Below are 25,884 nucleotides of genomic sequence, written 5' to 3' on the forward strand. Positions count from 1 at the left end.
TTTACTTATCTGGTGCCCCAGGTACACCACAGTCCTCTCAACGAAATGTAACTTGTTCCTGGACACTCGCAGACCCTTTTTCCCTATATAGTTCAAGAGTCTAATTGTATCTCCCCTCATTTCTTGTTCCTTGGGCCCTGATAACAGCAGATCACCCACATACTGCATCAATTGGGAGTCATCGGACCGTGGATAGTCTGCCAAGATCTGTTCTAGCATTTGTCCAAACAGGTTCGGAGATTCAGTGAACCATTGGGGCAATATGGTCCACCGAAGCTGCCCCCGTCTACTTGTCCATGGATTCTCCCATTCAAACGCGAACATATCTCTACTTCCCTCTTCTAGTGGGCATGTCCAGAAGGCATCCTTCAGGTCAATAACACTAAATCACTCATGGTCCGGGAGAATCCGACTCATGATGGTATAGGGATTGGGAACCACCGGGTGGCGGGTCTGAACAATAGCATTCAAACTTCTCAGATCCTGAATTAGACGATAGGATCCATCCGGTTTCTTCACTGGGAGTATGGGGGTGTTATAGGGTGACATACATTCCTCCAATGGTCCGTCCCGTATCAGGGTCTCGATTACCGGCTGTGGCCCCTTCCTCCCTTCCAAAGAAATAGGATACTGACGTTTCCTTACCGGCTGATGACCTGGTATTAATGTGACATGTAAAGGTGGGATGTCCAGACCTCCTCGATTTCCCTTCTTATACCAGACTCTCTCGTCAATCTGCCGTTCGTCTTCCTCCTTCAGAACACAGAGGTGGACCCACACTTCTCCGTCCACGGGGAGAGCACACAGACCTAGGAGAGCCTGTATATCTCTTCCTAAGAGGTTAAATCCGGCCGACGGTAACAACAAGAGGTCCTGTACCCCTTCTCTCCCTTCCAGCCTTACTGTCATTCCAGTCCTCCTCCTTTTCTAGTTTCTTCCTAATGTCCTGCCACGATTTGGACACAAATCCGATTCGAATAAGCTGTTCACCCATTGGTGTACTAGGGTCTACACCCGCATACTGTTGGACATTCTTTTTCACCCTCTCCAAGAAATCAGTAGGGGACTCATCTTTCCCCTGGTGGTTCCCAAATGCCTTGGCGAAATTGTGACCCTTTGGCACAGCCTCCCGTATCCCTTTAATCGTTCACTCTCTGTAGTGTCTCATATTTGTCAATCCCTCGGGTGTTCGTTTGTCCCACCTGGGTTCATTCAGGGGATATTTTTGTTCATGGGGTCTGGGGTCCCCAGGTTGTTCACGTTCCCTCATAAGGAGGGCAGCCTGTCGAATCATCTGCCTCTCCTGGGGTGAGAATAATGTTCCCATTATTGCGTGCATCTCTTCCCAGGTATATGTGTTTGGTCCCAGGAACTGGTCGAACTGTTCGGCCAGTTCCATGGGATCTTCCAACAGATTTTTCATTTCCTTCTTAAATCCCCGCACCTCAGTACTGGTTAGGGGAACGTTTACGTATCCCGTTCCCCCTCCCGGTCCTCCCATAGGAACTTCCCTCAGGGGATTTAGGCTTATTGGAGCCTTCGATGGTCCTGGAGGACCAGATCGGGATCTGGTCCTGGAGGACCAGATCGGGATCTGGTCCTGGAGGACCAGATCGGGATCTGGTCCTGGAGGACCAGATCGGGATCTGGTCCTGGAGGACCAGTCCGGGATCTGGTCCTGGAGGACCAGTCCGGGATCTGGTCCTGGAGGACCAGTCCGGGATCTGGTCCTGGAGGACCAGTCTGGGATCTGGTCCTGGACCAGTCTGGGATCTGGTCCACCGGTGGAAGTCTCGGGTCCGACTCCCTTCGTTCAATTACTTCACTTAATTCATCCCTCCGTTTCCGGCCCCTTCCGGGACAATCAGATTCATCACCTTCCCCCTCCAGCAGCAAGTTCCCTCGGGCACCGTGTGCGCCTGGGGAACATAAGGAGGGGGGAGGTTGTCCAAAGGTTCCCACTTCTTTTCTCCCGCTACCCCCAATTTAAAACATTTTGTTAAGGATCCTGGCCAGGGAACCCAACAAAATGCATACGCTGACTCTTCTTGATTCACCTTTGGTCTCGAGTTTACATATATGTTTAATGCTTGTCTAACCCAATCCTCGTCGGATCCGAATTTCGGCCACCAGACCGAGGAACCTTTGATAGGCTGTTTCGACCAAAGGAGACAATATTGAACCATCTTTCTCTTGTCTTTGTCTCGATATCGTCTACTATCCCAATTTTCAAACATTCTCCCCAAAGGGCTGTCAGGAGGAACCCCCGGGAAATGTCCCGATCCTTCAGACGAGCCCTTAGACTTTGTTCCTCCCATTTTCCCGCCTAGATCTGTTTATCGTGGCTGAGGTCCCCCTTCGTTTTCGGGACCCTACTCCCTTTCGTCTCGGTCGCCTCGTCGGAGGTACTATCCCTCCGTCGGTTCCCGCCGAGGTTTCCCTGGGGTCTATCCTAAGGTCCCACGACGGGGTCCTCACGCCACCCTCTTTACACCTTATTTATATTTTTACTCCGTCATGACCGTTACCTGGGTGGTCTCGTCCGTCAATCCCCACACCACAATCGTAAGTCGTCACTTACCGGTGTCTTCCTGGGGATTGAACCATCACCCCTCTCCTTTTCGTCTTGTCGTGTCACCTTGTCCGGATACCACTCACTCAAGCCGCCCGAGGCGACGAGCAAGGGACTAGGAGCCGCTGAACTCAGCGGGGTGCACCACCTCCGACGTGCCCCTTTCTCGCCTCCCCCCACGGCCGGAGTGTAGATCCCGGACGATCCCCCAAATTGTCAGAAACACAAATTCTCACAAATGAGTCTCTTTAAGATCGGTGACACGACAAGCTTTATTCACAAGTCTGCAGAGTTGGACTCAACCGGCTTCTTGCCAAGTCAAGCCCCGATACATACAGTGCATTGTTTTTTATACAATTTGCTTGTCCTTCGGCATCTCTACTACACTGCTTTAATTGGTTAGTTTTTGCAGAATCATCCTGATTACTGTTAGTCACGCACACCACGATCATTCATGACCTCTGCTCACACCAAATCCTGTTTTTCACTCTTTATCAATCTTTGGCTCCTGCATGTCTCTCTGTAGTTAAATCTGTTGCAAGTCTGTTGTAACATTTTCCAGCTAAACTCTAGTGGTTAGCCCCCTTTTATGACTAATCATCACATTTTAACTTAAACCCTTTTTAACCCAAATTCTCTATCTATTACAATTAATGCTTCAGGTTAATACAGAAATCAGATTTACCAAATTCTTTTCAAATTCCTCTTCAATCCTAAATTTTCTATCATTCCAGAATTTTCAAGTCCTACAATTCACCGAGATCCCATGTTATCCTAACTTCTTACAGGCCTTTAAGCTGCCAGTGCCCTCAACATTGAGGAAAAATATTAAGAAACTTGATGCGCTATTGATAACTCAAAAAACTAGAAAACTGATGAGGCTTTTATTACCATAAACAGAAGGCACATCTCATGTTGCTGACCTGAGACCCGAGTATGGCGTTGCCGCCTTTATTAGGGGAATCCAGCGGGAAGATACACAGATACAATCAGCAAGGGGCAGGCCAGCCATACACATACAAACGGTATTAACAGTGGTTCCACCACATTTACACCCTTTTATCAAAGAAGTCCAGCAGGGTGAGGTGGGTTCCTTGTCCATCACAAATTCAGTCTGTCTGGTGGTCTTGTCCACTGTTGTGACTATCATATCTGTTGACTCCTAGACGATCTGGTCATGGACAGTGAGTAAGGTGTCTGTTGCACTCACACAATTAAGACTCAGACATGATGCTTTCTCATCCTTTACTTCTGTTCAACTAACATGGCTAACATATATATATATATATATATATATATGGAAGGGTGACATCATGACGTGAGTGTTATGATGTCCAGAAGAGGGTGTTGTGGTTTTTCTATGTCCAATAATGAGCCAAGCAACACAGAGAATCCTTCAAAAAATATATCTTTGTTATAAGTAAAGGCTGAGACAGTGAGGAGTCACGTGATGGAGTAGTGGCCGGATGGTGAACTCCAGCCCTCTCCAGAAAAGTCAGAAAAAACAAAGCAAAACACAAAGGCACAAAAATAAAAATCAAAGTAAAGTGAATATAAAGGTGGAAAGAAGATGGTGACGAAAAAAAAGTCGAAACCAACGGTAAGAAGAGAGGAAGAGAAGACAACGGAAGATGAAGGATAAGGCCTTACCTGTTCGAAGAGGCCCGCGGTGGAGAGAGAAACCCGCTCCCTCAGGTCGGTAGAAATTGGACTTCAAAAATGGCTCGCTGAGCCGAGTAAAAGTGCGCAACCGCGCATGTGCGACTCCTCGCGCATGCGCGATGCGCATGAAAAAAAACACACCGACGGGAGGGGTGACCAGCTGGGGAGTCGATCTCCACAGCCGGCAATGACAGCTGCAGAACACCTACAGCAAGAGGAGAACATAGAAGACAACGAAAACAAGAAAGAAGAGAAGAAAAGGGCAACAAAGAAACAACAGATGGCCAACCCAGAGGAAGAAGAAGAGGAAGAGGAAGAGTACAGTGAAATAGAAGAAGAAGGGAAAGGCAAGAAAAAGGATATACTTTCTCTTATTAAAGAATACATGGAGTCATTTAAAGAATGGCAAGCGCAAGAATTTAATGATTTAAGAAGAAGAATAAACAATACAGAAGAGAAAATGAATAAAATAGATATGACCTTATCAGAAATGGGAAAAAGAATGGACAAGGTGCAAGAACGAGAAGCAGCAGTAGAAATGGAGGTAGAGGACTTAAAAAAGAAATTAGAGGAATCTAATAAAAAAAGTTAAAGAGACACAAGAACTGTTAGCTCAGAAAATAGATATAATGGAAAATTATAACAGAAGAAATAACATAAAGATAGTGGGCCTTAAGGAAGATGAAGAAGGCAAGAATATGAGAGAGTTTATAAAAGATTGGATCCCTAGGATCCTAGGATGTCCAGAACTACAGCAAGAAATGTAAATAGAAAGGGCACATAGAGCATTGGCCTTTAAACCACAATCACAACAAAAGCCAAGATCTGTTTTAGTAAAATTCCTAAGATATACTACAAGAGAAAAGGTACTGGAGAAAACAATGGAAAAAGTAAGAGAGGACAATAAGCCACTGGAGTACAAAGGGCAAAAAATCTTCATTTATCCAGATATAAGTTTTGAACTCCTGAAGAAGAGAAAGGAGTTCAATACAGCAAAGGCGATTTTATGGAAGAAAGGATATAAATTTATACTAAAGCATCCAGCGGTATTGAAAATATTTATTCCAGGACAACAAAACAGACTATTCTCGGATCCAGAGGAAGCACGAAAATTTGCAGAACAATTACAAAATAGGCTGAGAGATGAAGACGTGTAACGAGAGTACAAAAGACTGCGAACTAAAAAGACATAAGTTTTGAACTCCTGAAGAAGAGGAAGGAGTTCAAAACATCGAAAACAATCTTATGGGAAAAAAAACTATTCTTGGATCCAGAGGAAGCAAGGAAATTTGCAGAACAACTACAAAACAAACAGAGAGATGAAGACATGTAAATAAGAGTAAAAGTGACCACGATTTATATGTATGTGGGTAAAGAGATATATGTGTGTATATGTATAATGTGCATACATGAATGTATCCGTATTTAGAGGAAAATATAGATAGTGTAGACAAGAATTAATAAGGGAAGGAAAAGGAATAGAGGGAATAAGGAGGGAATTAAAAGAGTGACCTTTGTCACACATGAAAAGTGAATTCGCAAATCCAAATGGAGAGGGGAGATGTGGTTGTCCGACAAGGGATAAAGGACACCTCAGGAGGGGAAGGGGGGATTGGGGCTAAAGAAGTTTTAAATAGGAGAATAAGGAAAATGTTTGATGTTTTAGGAATGTTGTCTTATAAAGGATTCAAAACAAGAAAACAGAAATGGATAAGAAGGAAAGGTAATGACGGAGAAACGGAAAGGGAAGATAAACAAAGTATAAAATGGCTACGTTGAACTATATGACTTTAAATATTAATGGAATACATAACCAAATTAAAAGGAAGAAACTGCTAAATTTACTGAAAAAAGAAAAAAATTGATATAGCATTTGTGCAAGAAACACATTTAACTGAATTGGAGCATAAGAAATTAAAGAGAGATTGGGTAGGACATGTAACAGCAGCATCGTATAATTCAAAAGCAAGAGGAGTAGCTATATTAATTAGTAAAAATGTGCCATTTAAAATAGAAGAGGAAATAGTAGATCCAGCAGGGAGATATGTAATGATAAAATGTCAGATATATTCGGAGTTTTGGAATCTACTCAATGTATATTCACCTAACGAAGAAGATCAAAAGTTTATGCAAGATATCTTTTTGAAGATAGCAGATACGCAAGGGAACATATTAATAGGAGGGGATTTCAACCTGAATTTGGATTCAAATATGGACAAAACTGGGGAAAAAAATTAACAGAAAGAACAAAGTAACCAAATTTATAATTAAATCGATGGAAGAAATGCAACTTTTGGATATATGGAGGAAACAACACCCAAAGGAAAAGGAATATTCATATTACTCGGGTAGACATAAAACATACTCAAGAATAGACCTATTTTTGTTATCAGCTCGTATGCAAGATAGAGTAAAAAAAACAGAATATAAAGCTAGAATACTATCGGACCATTCACCCTTAATATTGACAGTAAAGTTAGAGGACATCCCTCCAAGAATGTATAGATGGAGATTAAACCCCATGTTACTTAAAAGGCAGGATTTTAGATAAATTATTGAAAAACAAATTAAAATGTATTTTGAAATAAATACGGAATCAGTGGAAGATAAGTTTATACTATGGGATGCAATGAAAGCATTCATTAGAGGGCAAATAATAAGTTATGTAACCAAGATGAAGGAGGACTATAATCAGGAAACAGAGCAGTTGGAAAGGGAAATAGTAAATATAGAAAAAGAATTAGTAATGAAGGAAGATATCACTAAAAGAAGAGAATTGGCAAGGCTGAGACAGTCAGAGAATAAATTCCTAACTCTCTGCTGGACACATGGAGCACTCTCTTTTTATGCTCAAATTCTAGCCTTGCTTGTACAATCCTTCATTCTCCTATCTTATCTGTGTGACAATTCTGGACAGTCCATCAGTCTCCTTATCTCAAGCTATATGTCAGTTCTTTAGCTTGCCACTATTATTACTTTGCTGTTTATCTTATCAGGTATCAAGCTATGTGTTTTTATAATCTTTTTCCACACTTATCCTTTACCCCGTCTCTTATCAGTAGCTATCAGGATCCATACCATGTGTCCTACTACAGTTTTGCCACCCTTAACTTTTGGTTGCATAGATACATACTAGGTAAAAAGTAACTTGTCATCCACAGTAAACAAAATAACTTGCCTAACAGGATACCTAGATATTCCTAAAATAATTGGTTAAGATTATAAAATAAGGTTACAAAATAATGGGTTAATTAATGCATACATAATAAATAGCACATAGGTATATTTTCCATAAGGGTGGGCTTATACCCAATACTCTTTCCCCCCCCCCCACCCCACCCCCAGTGCGGTAAATGCTGACTGGCCGCCTTCTAACTAATAAGATTACATCAGGCCTTGGACTACAAGTGAGAATTAGAATACGCACATGAGTAATTATAAAAGGGAAAATATTCAATGATGATCAGAGCACACAGTCCTTAAAGCATTTGAGTGGTCTTTCTCTTTTCTCGGTGGCAACTGCCCATCTTCACTGCCCCCCTGGCTGATTGTCTCAGTTACTGGATTCCTCAGCTCCCCGACTGTCTCTGCCCCCCCCCCCCCCCCCACTCGGCTTGAAGGGTGAGATGGTCAGGTCACAGCAGGTCTGGTTCCAGCTCCTCCAGTTCATGAGGCAGTTCATGGACCTTAGTGTCAATCAATGCTCGTAATTGGTCATTGTGTCCCCCAGTTGAACAGAGTATGAGCAGGGGCTCAATTTTTGTAAGATTACTCCTACCATCCATGGGTCTTTATGTTGTCTATAATCTTGTACCAGAACTCTCTTGCCCACTTCCAATGTTCTAGGTGAGGTATGTGGCGATACTGTTTTTTGTAATCAGAGACCCAGATCTGGATGAACTGTGGACAACCGGTTGCAGCCAAACATTAGTTCTGCTAGAGTGCGTTTTGTGGTAGACTGTAGTGTGTTTCTGTACCCTAATAGGAAATCTTTGATTTTTGTGTGTCCAGGAGGCATTTAGAAGTTTCATGGTTTTCATTGCTTTTTTTGAGTGTTTGTACAAAACGTTCTGCCTCCCTATTAGTACTTGGGTGTGGACAAAATATGTCTGATATTGTTGTCGCGCATAAATGTTCTGATGTAAATTGGGGCCCATTGTCCATAACTAATTCATGAGGCAATCCGTAAGTGGAAAAGATAGCTTGTAGACAGTCAATTGTGGAATCTGCTTTGGTGTTTTTCAGCTGTGAAACTACTGGCCATTTGGAGTGTGCAACACAGCTATTAGGAAAGTCTCACCCATGAATTGTCCAGCGAAGTCTACATGAATCGGATGCCATGGTTTAGCTGGCCTTTCGATGGGTTGCTTCGGGTTACGGTATTTTTGGCTGCATTGACTGACATACTTCGCATTCTCTTACTGTTGTTTCAATGTCTCTGTCTATGGAAGGCCACCTTCATTCGTGCCTTCATTCGTACCATTCCCGGATGGTTGTGATGTAGTTCTCAAAATATGATAACTTGCCATTTGGCTGAAATAATTGTACGGGTACTCCACAGGAAACATCCTTCTTCAACTGATAGTTCATGGCGGCATGTGTGGTAAGGTTTTAGATCTTCTGGGACGCCCATTAGGCCACCCATTAAGGGTGAAGTATAGGATCTTGTTTAATGTTGCCTCTTTTTGGGTTTCCTTTCCAATCATCTGGGCTGTAATGGGCAGTTGTTGAAGTTGTTCTTGGTTGATGGCTGCTGTCTGATGTTCATTTAATAATTTCTTCTCGTTATTCTGTCTCGTGTAGTGACATGAATGATCAAACATCTGCACGGCTGTTGAGTGTTCCTAGTTTATGTTTTATATCATAGTTAAACACCGCTAGTAGTGTGGCCCATCTTTGAATTCTGGCTGCAGCTAATACTGGTCGACCTTTGTGTGGCCCCGGGATTAAACTAAGAGGCTTGTTATCTGTGATCAGGGTGAATTTTCTTCCATAAAGATATTGGTGACATTCTTTTTACACCAAAAATTATTGCCAATACCTTCTTTTTCTAGTTGGGTGTAATTGTGTTCGTTTGTGGTTAATGTTTGCGAAGCATATGCCACTGGTTGCTCACCTTTTTCTGTGATTTGGGATAGTATCGCTCCTAATCCCACTGGTGAAGGATTCACGGCTACTGTAACTCCTTTACTTGGGTTGTAGTGGATCAGCACCTTATTTGTTGACATTAGTATTTCCTTTAGTTGATCGACTGTGTTTTCAGTTATTGTGTTCCAATACCATGTTTGATTTTTCTTGAGTATTTGTTCAGCAGGCTGCCTTGCGAACGGCTTCTGATCCTACTGGATTCATTCATACCCCCTTGTTGTCAATAGTAAGTCCAAGAAATGTTACTGAGGGCGCATGAAGACACATTTGTCCTTTCGTAATCGTATGTTGTAGTCTGGTTAAAACCTTTTCAAGGTTTTGTAAGTGTTCACTGTCGTTTCAGCCCATGATGATGATATCATCAAGGTAACACCCAACGGAGAGTCCATGTAGTAATTTGTCCATCGTTACTTGAACAATCACAGGTGTTGTTGAAATTCCATAAGGCAGGTGTGTTGGTGAATGGTCCCAGATGGGGATTGATTGTCACATATTCTCTTGATATTTTTTGTCTAATCTAATTGTTGATATGCTTGAGACAAATCTAGTTTTGTGATTTTTTTGCCCTCCGTTTATTGCTTGGAACAATTCTTCTGCCTTGGGCTGGGATGTTCGAGTATTTTGAGTGATGGATTGATGGTGACTTCATAATCGCCACAAATGCAAATCTCACCGTTTGCTTTTCGAACGGGTTCAATGGGCACTGCCCAATCGCTGTATTGTATTGGTTCTAATATGCCTTCATGTTTTAGACGGTTTAATTCAGCCTCAATTTTACCTTTCATCGCAAATGGGAGCGTGTTGCAACCAGTTTCTTCCGAAAAGTGATGGTCCCTGGGTATCTACAATGTAGAGAGAGAGTATTTTTGGTTGCTGCTGTTTGTATTGTACTTGGACCGTACATTTTCCAAACCCTTTGATTCTGTCTCCTATAACAGATTAACTTAGAGTTATTTCAGTTGTTTTTACCGGGAGGTGTGGTAGCAAGTGTTCCTTTACATGTAATGGCATTAGGGACGCCTCTTCCCCTGTGTCTAACTCCATCTTCAGAGGGGTGTCCATTTATTTTTAGCTGTAAGATTGCTGTGTTTCTTCCATTTATTCCTCGGAGTGTAATATCTCAGGAGCTGAAATTTCAGGAGTTTGAAGGTCATCTGTTATCATCATTGTTGCTTGGTTGCCTCTCTCTCTCTGCAATTGTTTTGACTTTAGCTGCCTGCTTATTTGCAGGCCATCTCCGCTTTAGAAGCAGACATTTAGCTTTGATATGACCTTCTGTTTTGCAATGGTTGCATTTCGAATTTTTGAAGAAAGTTTTCTGATCGGTGGTTGTATTTCCCACAACAGACGCATTGTTGGTGGGAAGACCTCCCGACCAGTAGGTTTGATTGACCCACATCCAATATTTTATCTGCCATTTCAGAGCTACAGGCTGTTCTATATGCAATTTGTAGCGTAATGTCTTCATCCATTGCTCACAATTTTTGCCTTGGCGATTTGCCAACCCCGTCATTAATCTGTCTCGCAATGCCTGATTTAGAAACTGCTTGAAATTACGGTGTTCCACCAGTTTGCGCAACTATGCCAGGTATTCACTTACTGTTTCTCCTGGACCTTGTCTCCTTTCGTAGAATCGTTGCCTTTCTGTCATGACTGGTGGTTTGGGGCTTAAATGGGTCCTTAGACCTGTGGATAATTCGTTGAATGTCTTTGTCCCTGGATCCTCTGGGGCCAGCAAGGTTTTAAGGAGGTCAAATGTTTTGCTACCCATTATACTGAGAAAGAGGGCATGTTTGTGGTTTACAGGACCTTCCACAATATTGTGGGCTACGCAGTAGTAGTTAAACCATTCTACGTAGTTATCCCAACTTTCTTTTACTTCGTTGAATTCCCTGAACTTTCCCTCCACCATCTTGGCCCGCTTTTTCCTTGATCTTTTGGTGGGAACTTGTTGGGATTGTTAGGTAGTCATTTTCCTTCTCACAGTTGGTGCATGGAGTATGTATAGGTTTCGTTTCAATCCTCATCGCCACTGTTATGTATGCACTCACACAATTAAGACTCAGAGACATGATGCTTTCTCAGACTAACATGGCTATTGAGACACAGGGTTATATATTTGGAACGATGATATCATGATGTGGGTGTCATGAAGTCCAGCAGAGGGTGGGCTTATACCCAACAGTGTCTGGTGACTGAACTGAGACAGTTAGGGCGGGTGCTGGGGTAGGGTGACATGGTATGTGATGAGTGATTGGAGGGGGCAGATGTACTGGTTGATCGACCAGAGTCCCGGAGTCTCCCGTATGTGCCAGGTATCGGACGAACACAGTGTCCTCGCACCTATCCAGGAATCCCACATAGGTGCATTGGGGATTGGCATGGAGGAAGTGGACCCTCTCAACCAGTGGTTCGGACATATGGCTTTTCACACGCTTCCTGAAGGATGTCAATCAGGACTGTTGTGTGGCTCCCAACAAGGATTTCCTGGGGAAGGGAAATAACCTTTCATGTGGGGTGGCATTGGTTGCGATGCGCAGGAGGGATCTGATTGGATGGAGTGTTTCAGGAAGGATCTCTTGCCAGTGGGAGGAAGGCAGGCCTTTTGACCTCAGGGATAGGAGGATGGCCTTCCAGATGGTGGCGTTCTCCCTTTCCATCTGGCTGTTCTCTCAGGGGTTGTAACTGGTGGTCCTGCTCATGATGATACCTCTGACCAGCAGATATTGGTGCAGCTCATCACTCATAAAGGAGGACTTCTGGTTGCTATGAATATAGCAGAGGTATCCAAACAGGGTGAAGAGATTGCTCAAGGCTTCAATGATGTTGGCATTGGTCATATCTAGGCAGCGAATGGCAAACGGAAAACATGAGTACACATCAGTGATGTTAAGGAAGTGCACATTGCAGTTCGAAGAGCCAAGAGGCCCCTTGAAATCCATGCTCAGGCACTCAAAGGGGCAGGTAGCCTTAATCATGTGTGACCCTGTCCTGCTAGTAGAAGTATGATTTGCATTCCTTACAGACATGGCTGTTTCTGATCATCGTCCTGATGTCCTCAATCAAATAGAGGAAATTGCGGGCTTTGACAAAATGGAAGAACCTGGCGACCCAGGGGTGGCAGAGATCCTTGTGGAGGGCTTGTAAACATTTTATCTGTGCACTGACATAAGACCCTCGGGACAGGGCATCTGAAGGCTCATTGAGCCTTCATAGTTGTTGATGGAGAGTTCAATTCTCAGAATTTTGTTCTTGATTTTTCCTCGCTGCTTGTTATTGAACATGAAAGTGACTGCACGTTGGTCAGTCAGCAGGGTAAATCGATTGCCGGCAGGATAGTGCCTCCAGTGTTGTACCACCTCAATGATGGCCTGGGCCTCCTTCACTTTTTTTGAATATTTTATTTAACAATTTTTTAAACCACAACACTAAATACATTTCATTCAATAAAAAAACTTTCAAAAATGATAGGTCTGCGCACCTGGTTAAGTGCGGCAACCAGGGCAAAGTCGAACACATCATTCTCCATCTGAAATGGAGTGGATTTGTCCACAGTGTGCATCATGGCCTTGGCAATATCACTTTTGATGTGGCTGAAGACCTCATGAGCCTCTGCTGACAAGGGAAAGGAAATGGCTTTTATGAGGGGGTGGGCCTTATCCGCATAGTTGGGGACCTGCTGGGCATAATAGAAGAAAAGCCCCAGGCACCTTTTTAGGGGCTTTAGGCCATGGAGAAGTGGAAGCTCCAACAGGGGGTGGACATGGTCGGGATTGGGGCCAATAACTCCATTCTCCAAGAGGCAGCCGAGTCTAGCCAGGTGTGATGTGCAGAATACACATTTATCTTTGTTGGAAGTGAGATTAAGGCTTTTAGCTGGCTGGATGAATTTATGGAGGTTGGCATCACTGTCCTGAAGATCGCGTCCTCAGATAGTGACATTGTCAAGGTAGGGGAATGTGGCCAGCAGCCTGTGCTCATCCACCATTTGGTCCATTTCCTTCTGAAAGACGAAGATTCCATTGGTGACCCTGAAGGAGACCCTCAGAAAGTGGGAAAGGTGGCAATCCACCTCAAATGTGTGGGTGCATAGGGTGCTAGCTGGTGGTCTGCCGACTTTGTCAATGGTAGAAAATACCCAATATTGGGCGATTTGATTTACCACATTAGCTATGTGAGGAGGAGGGTATGCTTCCAGTTGCGTAAACCTGTTAATGATTTGACTGTCGTCGATAACCATTCGGTGTTTTTCCCAACTCTTAATCACCACTACCAGAGCTCTCCAGGGGCTTGGTACTGGGTTCAATGATCCCCTCGGTCAGGAGCCATCTCACCTCTGATTTGATAAAGGCCCTGTCTCCAATGCTGTATCACCTGTTCTTGGTGATGGTGGTCTTACAGTCAGGGGTGAAGTTGGTGAACAGAGGTGAGGGGGAAATCCGGAGGGCGGAGAGCCTGCAGATTGTGCACAGTCGGTGAATTGTGGGTTGTTGGTTGGACCTGTTCGGAGGGGAGGGTAGGCAGTTTAAAACTGTTGGTTGTAGACCATAGGGGAGGGGGGGGGGGGTTGGTGACACTCTTTAGGTGGTACTGAAAGTCCAATACCAGTGGTATGGATGTGCAGAGTTGTGGTATCACGTTATTTAAATTTTTTTGTACACTGCGCCATGCATGGTCAACGTCATTACGCAGCTGTCATGGATTTCTGCCCAGTGGGACTTAGAGGCCATGTATACTCTGTAACTCACTGGTCTCACTGCGTGCTACACCGTGTCAGGGTGGATGAAGCTCTCTATGCTCCCACTATCGAACAGGCAGCTTGTCCTGCGGTTATTTACCTCAATGTCCATCATTGGCCTAACACCTGATGAGGGTTGCTTTGGTCAGCGTGATTAAAGCCAGAGTAGCATCATGGTCTGATCCGCTGTACTGGCTCATGGTCTGGTAAGATGGTGGCGTCCAAGATGGCGGCCCCCATAGTGTGCATGTGGTGCTGTTGTTGTTCATCAGAAGTGACGACATCCAAGATGAAGGCCCCCACGGTGCTGTTATTGTTCGCCGGAAATGATGTCATCCAAGATGGCGGCAGCCCCCACTTCTCATACGTGGCGCTGCTTGGGTGAGAAGGTTGCTTGGATTTGCTTATCTTCGTGTAGTGTCCCTTCTTCCCACAGCCGGAACAGACCACATCATTTGCGGGCAGTGCTTCCTGGGGTAGTTCTGATAGCTGCAGAAGTAGCAGGCACTTCAGGTCCTTACCGGCAGTGGCAGCTGTAGTCAGGTCAGGATGTTGGGCAGCCTGCGATCCTTCGAACCAAGATGGTGGCACCTGCGTTCCCCACGTGGAAGTCACGTTATCAATCGAGAAAGAGTCCACATTGCGGAGGGCTCCTTCCAGAGATTTAGCTAGTTCGTTGGATTATGAGTTCAGAGGACCCCAAAACCCAGCAGCAATAGATATTCATCAAGATAAATGGTTACTTAAACAAAAATTGCTTTTAATTATCTTTAAGCATGAAAACAGAATAACACTTTAACCTATCACTATTGACTTAACTAACCTAACTTAACCCCCCCTTCTAATTCTAAGCACACGTATATGTAATGTGTGTGTAAGTTCAGAAAAGTTCTTTGATTCACAGTCCAATCTCACTTCTCATTTCTCCAAGTTCACCGGTTGCAGGCAATTTTTATACTGTGCACAGAATTTAATATTTATGAAGTTAACCAGGCTTTGGTGCTTCTAAACAGGCTTACTAATCTGTTCCACATTAACTCTCTGAAAATGCTTACAATTCTGAAATGTATTTTTGTGAATTAGGGCAAATTCGTCCACTAATCTAGCCATTTGCCGCCACGTCCCCACGTCTCTCTCATCCAGGTATAATTTAATCTCATTTGGAGCACACCTTTTAATTTCCACAATTAATATCAATTCTCTCAATCTGTAAAAACCATTATGTCCTCCTTTTGAGGCACACCAATGGTCAAAACATACAGATTTTCCCAGAGCAAAATCCATGTAAGATTGATTCCATTTGGCATCGAACTCTTACATTTTTGTCTATATGCTTCTGGAACCAACTCATAAGCTTTCAATACTGCTTGTTTAACAGTATCATAATTTGCCACTTGCTCTGTAGTCAAACTAGAGTATGCAATTTGTGCTTTTCCTTTCATTATACTTTGGAGCATAAGAGGCCATTTTTCTTTTGGCCATCTTGAGCTCTCAGCAACCTTTTCAAAATTCTGAAAATATGTATCTATATCTCCCTCATCAAAAGGAGGAACTAGATTTACCTCTCTGCTAGCCAAAAACCTCTCCCCAGGAGTTACAGCCTCAATTCTTTTACTTCCCTCCATCTTAATTTTTAACTTCTCTAATTGAAACCGTCTGTCCCTTTCAATCTTTTCCAAATGATATCTTCTTTGTCTTTCATCGTCCTCCCTCCATTTTTCAGCTACCTCTAACTCGTATTTCCTCTGTTTTTCAGCCTCTTCTCTTTGTTTTTCAGCTTCCAACACCCTCTGTTTCTGTCTTTCCTCTTCCACCCTCAGTTTCTCCAACTCCAATTGCAATTCAACAGAGCTATCCTCCAGAAAATTATCTCAAGTCTTTCTCAACAACTTATAATCCTCTGTATTTGTATTTTCCTCATCCAGTACTTCACTTCAGTCAGCTTTAATGCCTTAGAAATAACCATCAGTTCCTCTTTTCTCATGCTCTGCAGCTTTAAAAAAGTATATCAACATCCATTGCTGCAGTTTTTCCACACACAAGCTTTAAATTAGCTTGAAAAAAAAACACTTAACTAATAAATCACAAAAACTCCAATTTTCAATCCGAAAGGACAAGCCCCCAAAAATCTGAGTCCAGAGGGCCCCAAAACCCACCAGCAATAGATATTCACCAAAACAAATGGTTACTTAGACAAAAATTGCTTTTAATTATCTTTAAACATGAAAGCAGAATCATACTTTAACCTATCACTATTGACTTAACTAACCTTACTTAATCCCCTTCTAATTCTAAGCGCACGTGTATGTAATGTGTGAGTAAGTTCAGAAAAGTTCTTTGATTCACAGTCCAATCTCACTGCTCATTCCTCCAAGTTCACTGGTTGCAGGCAATTCTTATACTGTGCACAGAATTTAACATTTATGAAGTTCACCAGGCTTTGGTGCTTGAAAGGTAAATGGTTACCGCTCAGGAAGGTTCTTGTTGGTTTTCAGAGAGAGATTTGTTGTCCGCTGGACACCCTCAACTGATTCCTTTTTAATCAGCCACTTCAGTGTCTTGCTGAAGAAACTTGCCCCCTCAGGGTTCTCCAGATGATAACCTCTTTCTTTCAGGTCACCACTGACTGCCTTTTTGTTTTTCTTATTTCAAGTGAAACATTAGGCAGCCAGTCCTCTCCTCTTGCATGAACCACAAACCAGGCTGAACCAAGCACTCACAACTCATCTTCAAAATGGGATTTTTCCACAAACTTTCCAGCTCTCTCTCTCACACAGAGAGAAAATCTATTTGACTCTCTCTGCTCGCAAAACCACATGACCCTCCTAGAACAGCAAGTTTCACTTCAACAATCTGCAGCTCTGAAAAGTTCTTTCATCTCTTGCCTATTTTGTCAACAACAGTCCATTAGTAAAGTCTCTTGGGCACTGTCCAAAGCTTTTGGAAAGGCGCTGGGACTGACATGTCTAGCATGAGCAGAGCTCCAGTATTTTAAATAAAATCCATTTTAAAGTGTTTTTATGTGACCTACACTAAAAAACCTTCCCCAATTTACCTCCCAAAATCATCTCTATATACTCTGTCACAGTTGGCTTTCTGCAGCTTCAGCTCATCCTGTTCTAGCATTCACTGGCAAATGTAATCCAATCTGATGCCTGCTACACAAGCATCTTGGATCAGCTCCACCATGTACTCTTCTGCTGATGTGGCGTTGCAGCCGCAGGCCCATCTGACGTCTCGCAGGACCCGAAGGTAATCATACATCGACTTCCCGGGTTGCTGCTTACACGTGATTAGGACGGGCCTGGCGTAGACCTCATTCACCTGGCCCAGGTACTGGCCTTTCAGAATGTCCATTGCTTCGGTGAATGTCTCGCAGTCTCTGACCATTGGGTAAACTCAGTGCCCAACCCGTGAGAACAGTAAGTGCAGCTTGTCTGTGTCAGACTGGACTATCACGATGGAGGCCTGAAGAAGCACGTTGAAGCATCTTAGCCAGAGTTCGAACTTTGTTGGATGCTTCTCGTGATCACAGATCGATTTAGGCATACAGCACGGTAACAGGCTCTTTCGACCCATGAGCCTGTGTCACCCAATTACACCAAATTGACCTACACCCTCAGTACATTTTGAACGGTGGGAGATATCCAGGTCACCCAGAGAAAACCCATGCAGACATGGGGAGAACATACAAATTCCTTACAGACAGCACCAGATTCGAACACTGGTTGCTGGCACTGTAATAGTGTTGTGCTAAGCCCTATGCTAACCAGGGTATCCTTTGTTTTGGAGTTTGATGGTGGAGGGGTAGCAACCGTCTCTAAACCTGGTGTCATGAGTCTTGTGGCACCAATATGTCTTTCCTGATGGCAGCAGAGAGAACAGAGCATGTTGTGGGTGGTATGGATGCTAGATGATTGCTGCTGTTCTTTGACGGCAGTGTCCCATGTAGATTTTCTTGATATGAAGAGAGTTTTGCATGTGATGTACTGGCCTATGTTCTCTACCTTTTGCATGGCTTTCCACTCAGAGATATAGGTGCCCCATTCCAGGCTGTGATGCAGCTGATCAGCACACTTTCCACTACACATCTTTTGAAGTTTTTCAAAGTTTCCAATGTCATACCGAACATCTGGAAACTCTTGAGGAAATAGAGACAGTGATATGCTTTCTTTATGGTGGCATTAGTATGTTGGGTCCAGGAAAGGTCCTCCAAGGAATTTAAATTTGCTCATCTTCTCCATCTCTGAATGCCCCAACTTTCACTGAAAGATTATCAAACTTGATTTTCCTGTTTGAAATCCATACTATTTTTATACTTTTCTAAACATTCATCGATACTCCAGTAGGAATATTATTTCACTTACCAATTGGTCTGTAATTCATTTAATATTTTATATCCCCCTCTTTAAATATAAGTATTCTGTTAGATATTCACCAATCCTGTGGCATTCCACCTTTTCCATTGGGAGGATACAAAGGTGGGTGGGGGAACAAAAGATGAAAGAGGTTGAAGGAGGTTACGGACATCAGAAATGTATGTCTTCTTCCTGACATCTGAAAAGATTATACAACAGCTTGTTTAAATTATTACAACATTAAATTTCTAAATCTATAGTTAACTTTCTCCCATTTTTATTTTATTTACAGACCATAGTGCGACAGAAGAGAAAAACAATCACACCAAAAAGGTGAGACATCTTAAGTGTCCCTTTGATTAAACTGTTATTATAATGGTGAACTTTCTCCTTGTGAACAGATTAAAAAGTTTGTGGTGACACTAAATTTAAAGTATTGGGCACAGTTTTGAGCATCTTATTAAAAAGTCAATGCTATCCAAAAGAACTTCAAAGGGAATAAATTTCTTCCAGAAATCGATGTGTATATATAAAAAAAAATCAAAAAAAGTTAAATTAAGACTGAATTGATTCAGGGACCTTCAGTGGTATAAAGTGCAACATGAAATGAGAAGTCAGAACAGAGTAATCTGAAGAAAAATTAATGAATAACCAGTGAAATGCGAGATCAAAAGAACATTTTCAAATGTCAAACAAAAGCAGTGAAAGCTACATATTATGAAATTAGATCAATTGAATAGCTAGATACTTAATTGATTGAGCGAATTACAAAATAAATTGGGGGAAATGATTTGTGATTGGGAATATACCTGAAATAATACTTTTGGCAAAATGGGAGAAAAAAATATGTTGTGTATAACCTCATCTATCAATTTTGGGGAAGTTTGAAAAAGAAAAAAATGAATTTGTATTTTAAACAGAAGAATTATGTATTTATGATAAGGATTAAGAAAAGCAAATAATAAAACTATGTTTGGTAAAAGTCAAACTAAAAAATATATATTTGAGAGAGAAACAGAAGTTTTTACTTTGTAGGACAATTACAGTATTTGCACCAAAAAAAAGCTGTACTAAAGCCTATCAAAATAAATGTTGGATGTGTAGCGGCTGCTACACACACAGAAACACACCACTGGACACAGTGGAGTTTCAATTGAACTGTTTATTTGAATTTCACGCACGCCCCTTTAAGGCCAACGGGAGTTCCGCCCCACACGGCGGTGAGACATCAAGTTGCCAAGGGCGAGCTGTGACCTAAGCCACGAGGTAATCAGCAATCCCCGACAGCGCCATCTTTCTGCAGCTGCCCCTGCACAATGATACAAGCAGGGCCGGTTCGCTACAAGAGATGTGTGCCGCCACAGGTGGATTAAAAAAAAAACTGGTCAAAGCTGATGTAAGTTATGGCTAGATAAGTTGTTGAGTGTTGTTTAGGATGCCATATATAGTAATTGTTCAAAGGTCATGATGCTCAAACAATTCAGAAGAAAACTTTTAAAGATTTTTTGAGTCTTCCAGAACCTCAGATAATCACAAAATAAAATGCTGCAAAAGTACTTTTTAGAACAAAATATAAAAATCGTACATCCAATTTATACATAGCAGAGAGTAAATGGGGCCTCAATTTTGACATCTCAGAGAACATGTTCAATCAGACAAAACTAATTCAGTCCATTTGTATGATACCTGGAACAGTATTCTATCCTATTCAGGATCCTTTCCCTTTCAGTATTCAGAAAAGACCATTCTTTCTGTTATTCCCAGATGCACTCTTTTATCTCCATCAGTATACACTCCCTGTCTCACAGCACCTTTCCATGCCATGTTGGGAGCTGCAATATCTGCCCTTTTACCTCTTTCTTTCCCATCCTCCAAGCATCTGAATATTCCTACAGGTAACGTAACAAGTAAAACTCTGATAGTTTGGCATCGTTAGCACTTCCAGACCATTGGTAAACAAAAGAGACTGTAGATGCTGGAAAACTGGAGCAACACTCAAAATTTCGGAGGAATTCAGCAGGTCAGGCAATTGTTACTCAACATTTCAGGATAAACCCTCCATCTGGAACAACAAGAAATGGGCAGATGCCTGAGTAAAAGATTGGAGTGAGGGGAAGCATCACAGGTTTGTGATAAGTAAATGTAGATGTGAGGATATAAAATAAGTTAGAAGCTAGGAGGAAGAGGCAGAGGGCTGGGGAAGATGCACTCTGGCAGGAGAAAGCATCCAGGGAAGTGGAGGATTGGAGCAGGGCACCAGAGGACAGGAAGGTCACTTCACGTCTGAGGAGAAACAGAGGAGATCACCCACAGGAATGGTGACCTCAGCGACCGTCCAGTGAGGGGGCTCTGCGGCTGAGGGACTAGTACACGTGGCAGGCTTCTGGTGACTCGAGGCAAGGAAGCTGCGGACTGCTGGAGACTGACTCGAACTGGCTGGAGGGATACCAGGTATTGGAACTTGGATGCGAGGAGGTGGAGAGGATGCTGAAAACTTCCTGACCGTGTTGGAGGTTCAGATCTTGAGCTCGAGTTGCCAGTGGTTTGGACTGGACTCTGTGTGGCTGAGGGGGCCAAGGAAGCACTGGGGGTGAATCTACAGACACTCGGTGACTCTGGGGCGGGACTCTCTTTTGCTTCTATCTCTCTGACTGTAAGATTGTAAGAGGTGCTTAGGCAATTCCTGCTGGTGGTGGTGAATCTTTCTGCCCTGCGGCAGGCAGAAATAAATTTTATGTAATATGATTAAAAATTGAATCTTGAATGTAGCCTCAACTTGGCAGTACATGGACAAGTCAGTATGGGGATGCAAAGTGGAACTAAAGTGGCTGGCCACTGGGAGATCCTGGATGCTGCAGTGAATGGAGTGAAGGTGTGCAGTAAAGCGATGCCTTGATCGGAATCTAGTCTTCCCGATGTAGGGGAGGCCACACCTGGAACAGCAAGTCACCACAACAGATTTGCAGGAGTCACATTGCCTCCTTGGAAAGATTATTTCACACCCTGAAAGGCAGTGAGGGAGGGGGCATAGGTGTACCACATGGCACGGTCATAGGGCTATGCCAGGGAGGCAATTATTGGGGAGGGACATAGTCAAGGGAGTCATAGAGAGTGATCCTTATGGAAAGGGAATAGTGTAGGTCAGGGGAATATGTGTCTGGTGGTGGAAAATCCAGACTATTGGGTACTATTCGTATTAATAGGGTGGCATGGTTAGCATATTGGTTAGTATAGTATCCGGGCAACTAAAGCGGCATCGTCTGCAAAGAGTAGTTCACGGACAAGTTTCTCTTGTGTCTTGGTGTGAGCTTGCAGGCGCCTCAGATTGAAGAGACTGCCATCCGTGCGGTACCGGATGTAAACAGCGTCTTCATTGTTGGGGTCTTTCATGGCTTGGTTCAGCATCATGCTGAAGAAGATTGAAAAGAGGGTTGGTGCGAGAACACAGCCTTGCTTCACGCCATTGTTAATGGAGAAGGGTTCAGAGAGCTCATTGCTGTATCTGACCCGACCTTGTTGGTTTTCGTGCAGTTGGATAATCATGTTGAGGAACTTTGGGGGACATCCGATGCGCTCTAGTATTTGCCAAAGCCCTTTCCTGCTCACGGTGTCGAAGGCTTTGGTGAGGTCAACAAAGGTGATGTAGAGTCCTTTGTTTTGTTCTCTGCACTTTTCTTGGAGCTGTCTGAGGGCAAAGACCATGTCAGTAGTTCCTCTGTTTGCGCGAAAGCCGCACTGTGATTCTGGGAGAATATTCTCGGCGACACTAGGTATTATTCTATTTAGTAGAATCCTAGCGAAGATTTTGCCTGCAATGGAGAGCAACGTGATTCCCCTGTAGTTTGAGCAGTCTGATTTCTCGCCTTTGTTTTTGTACAGGATGATGATGGTGGCATCACGAAGATCCTGAGGCAGTTTACCTTGGTCCCAACAAAGCTTGAAAAACTCATGCAGTTTGGCATGCAGAGTTTTGCCGCCAGCCTTCCAGACTTCTGGGGGGATTCCATCCATACCTGCTGCTTTGCCACTTTTCAGTTGTTCGATTGCCTTATATGTCTCATCCAGGGTGGGAACCGCTTTAGTTGCCCATTCAGAGCCAGCTCTTCAGCGCTTGACGTCCTGCTTTGCGGAAACTGCCAAAATGTTTGGCCTGGAAATCAGCCTGAAGAAAACTGAGGTCCTCCATCAGCCAGCTCCCCACCATGACTACCAGCCCCCCCACATCTCCATCGGGCACACAAAACTCAAAACGGTCAACCAGTTTACCTATCTCGGCTGCACCATTTCATCAGATGCAAGGATCGACGATGAGATAGACAACAGACTCGCCAAGGCAAATAGCGCCTTTGGAAGACTACACAAAAGAATCTGGAAAAACAACCAACTGAAAAACCTCACAAAGATAAGCGTATACAGAGCCGTTGTCATACCCACACTCCTGTTCAGCTCCGAATCATGGGTCCTCTACCGGCACCACCTACGGCTCCTAGAACGCTTCCACCAGCGTTGTCTCCGCTCCATCCTCAACATCCATTGGAGCGCTTACATCCCTAACGTCGAAGTACTCGAGATGGCAGAGGTCGACAGCATCGAGTCCACGCTGCTGAAGATCCAGCTGCGCTGGATGGGTCACGTCTCCAGAATGGAGGACCATCGCCTTCCCAAGATCGTGTTATATGGCGAGCTCTCCACTGGCCACCGTGACAGAGGTGCACCAAAGAAAAGGTACAAGGACTGCCTAAAGAAATCTCTTGGTGCCTGCCACATTGACCACCGCCAGTGGGCTGATAACGCCTCAAACCGTGCATCTTGGCGCCTCACAGTTTGGCGGGCAGCAACCTCCTTTGAAGAAGACCGCAGAGCCCACCTCACTGACAAAAGGCAAAGGAGGAAAAACCCAACACCCAACCCCAACCAACCAATTTTCCCCTGCAACCGCTGCAATCGTGTCTGCCTGTCCCGCATCGGACTTGTCAGCCACAAACGAGCCTGCAGCTGACGTGGACTTTTTACCCCCTCCATAAATCTTCATCCGCGAAGCCAAGCCAAAGAAAAAAGTATAGTATCAGTAACTCCGGTTTGAACAGCAGTGCCTGTAAGGAGTTTGTACATTCTGCCCATGACATGTATGGGTTTTCCCTGGTTGCTCCAATTTCCTGCCACCCTCCAAAAAAATGTACGGTTAATACTGTTACAAGCCCAGAGGACCCCAAAACCCAGCAGCAATAGATATTCACCAAGATAAATGGTTACTTAAACAAAGGTTACTTTTAATTATCATTAAACATGAAAACTGAATCACACTTTAACTTATCACTATTGACTTAACTAACCTAACTTAGCCCCCTTCTAATTCGAAGTGCATGTGTATGTAATGTGTGAGTAAGTTCAGAAAAGTTCTTTGATTCACAGTCCAATCTCACTTCTCATTCCTCTAAGTTTACTGGTTGCAGGCAATTCTTATACTCTGCACAGAATTCAGCATTTATAAAGTTCACCAGGCTTTGGTGCTTCAAAGGTAAATGGTTACCGCTCAGGAAGGTTCTTGTTGGTTTTCAGAGAGAGATCTCTTGTACGCTTGCATCCACAACTGATTCTTTTTTTAAATCAGCCACTTCAGTGTCTTGCTGAAGTAACTTTCCCCCTCAGGGTTTTCCAGATGATAACCTCTTTCTTTCAGGTCACCACCGACTACCTTTTTGTTTCTCTTATTCCAAGTGAAACATTAGACAGCCAGTCCTCTCCTCTGGCATGAACCACAAGGGCTTTGACCAGGCTGAACTAAGCACTCACAACCCGTCTTCCAAAGGGGGTTTTCCACAAACTTGCCAGTTCCAATTGCTGCTGCTGACTGTAAAACTGTAGAACTGATCTCTGTGTGTGTCTCTCTCACACAGAGAGAAAACGTTTTACTCTCTCTGCTTGCAAAACCACATGACCCTCCTAGAATAGCAAGTTCCACTGCAGACAATCTGCGACTCTGACAAGTTCTTTCATATGTTGCCTTTTGTAAACAACATTAGTGAAATCACTCGAGCACTCTCCAAAGCTTTTACAAAGGCTCTGGGGCCCCAACAAGTCTAACATTAGCAGAGCTCCAGTATTTTAAATAAGATCTCTTTTAAAGTGTTTGTATGTGACCTACACTAACAAACCTGCCCCAATTTATCTCCCAAAAATATATCTATATACTGTCACAATACACCCAACGACCTGCTTCCAAAGCTGCCCATGATAGCAAATTCTAAAGATTTACCACTCTCAAGCTAAAGAAGTTCTTCCACTTCTCTGTTTTAAATGGGCATCCTTCAATCCTGAAGTTGTGCCCTCTTGTCCCAGACTCCCCTACCACAGGAAATAACTTTTCCACATCTACTCTGTCCCAGCCTTTCAACATTTGAAATACTTATACAAGGTCCCCCCTCATTCTAATGAACTCCAAGGTGTACAATCCAATAGTCGTGAAAAATTCCTCACGTGTTAATCCCTTCATTCCAGAGATCATTCTTGAAATTTTTCTCTGAACTATCTCCAATAGTTCTTTCTTAAATAAGGAGCCCAAAACTGTACCCCATACAGTTTGTGACATCTCACCAATGCCTTTTTAATCCTCAAATTCCATCCTTGCTCATCTATTCTATTCCTCAAGATATGAATGCCAACATTGCATTTGCCTTCTTTACCACTGAATCAACCTGGAGGTTAACCTTTAGGGTATCCGACAGTCCTTTGTGCCTCCAAATTTAAAATTTTCTCCCCATCCAAATAATAATGTTCTATTGTATTCCTTCTACCAAATGCATGACTGAACATTTCCAACATTTTATTTCATTTTCCACTTCTTTCCCATTCTCCAAATTTATCTTAGTATCTCTGCAGCCAGTCCATTTCATCATCACTACTTACCCCTCTACCTATCTTTGGGTTATCTGCAAACTAAACCACAAAACCTCAATCGAAATCATTTTAAAACAACATCAAAAGAAATGGTCCTGATACTGACCTGCAGAACACCATTGGTAACCTGAAGCCAACCAGAATATCATCCCTTTATTCCCATATCCTGTTTCCTGCTGATCAGCCAATGCTCAACCCATGCAAGTATCTTTCCTGTTATTCCTTGGGCTCTCGTCTTGTCAAGCTGCCTCATGTGCAGCACCTTGTCAAAGGCCTTTGAAAGTGGAAATATACAACATCCACTGAATGACCTTTGTCTTGCCTATTTATAGTTTCCTCAAAAATTTGCAGATCTGTTTGTATACCTTAAATGGACGGGAGGGGGGAGGTAGGGAGGGTGGGATGGGAGGGGGGAGGTAGGGAGGGTGGGATGGGAGGAGGGAGGGGGGGGAGAAAATGGCACTGTATATGTGTGAAAAGGAAAAAGTGTGTACCATGGTTAATGTGAT

The 25,884-nt window shown here is 43.4% G+C and overlaps 1 protein-coding gene across 12 annotated transcripts in view; it reads left to right on the top strand.

Moving 5' to 3' along the window:
- Nucleotides 1-25,884, top strand: part of LOC138760764 (protein sel-1 homolog 1-like) — a 107,923-nt gene that overhangs the window by 3,954 nt on the left and 78,085 nt on the right. For 6 of the 12 annotated variants that reach the window (XM_069931809.1, XM_069931817.1, XM_069931816.1 and 3 more), the window contains exon 2: nucleotides 18,771-18,811. In XM_069931809.1, coding sequence (XP_069787910.1) covers nucleotides 18,771-18,811 — 41 coding nt within the window. Of the gene's footprint in view, nucleotides 1-8,479; nucleotides 8,614-17,208; nucleotides 17,373-18,770; nucleotides 18,812-19,670; nucleotides 19,875-25,884 lie in introns of all 12 variants that reach the window. The other 6 variants (XM_069931813.1, XM_069931815.1, XM_069931811.1 and 3 more) reach the window with 5 other exon arrangements.

The sequence above is a fragment of the Narcine bancroftii genome, chromosome 4, assembly GCF_036971445.1.
Source record: "Narcine bancroftii isolate sNarBan1 chromosome 4, sNarBan1.hap1, whole genome shotgun sequence".
Classification (NCBI taxonomy): domain Eukaryota; kingdom Metazoa; phylum Chordata; class Chondrichthyes; order Torpediniformes; family Narcinidae; genus Narcine; species Narcine bancroftii.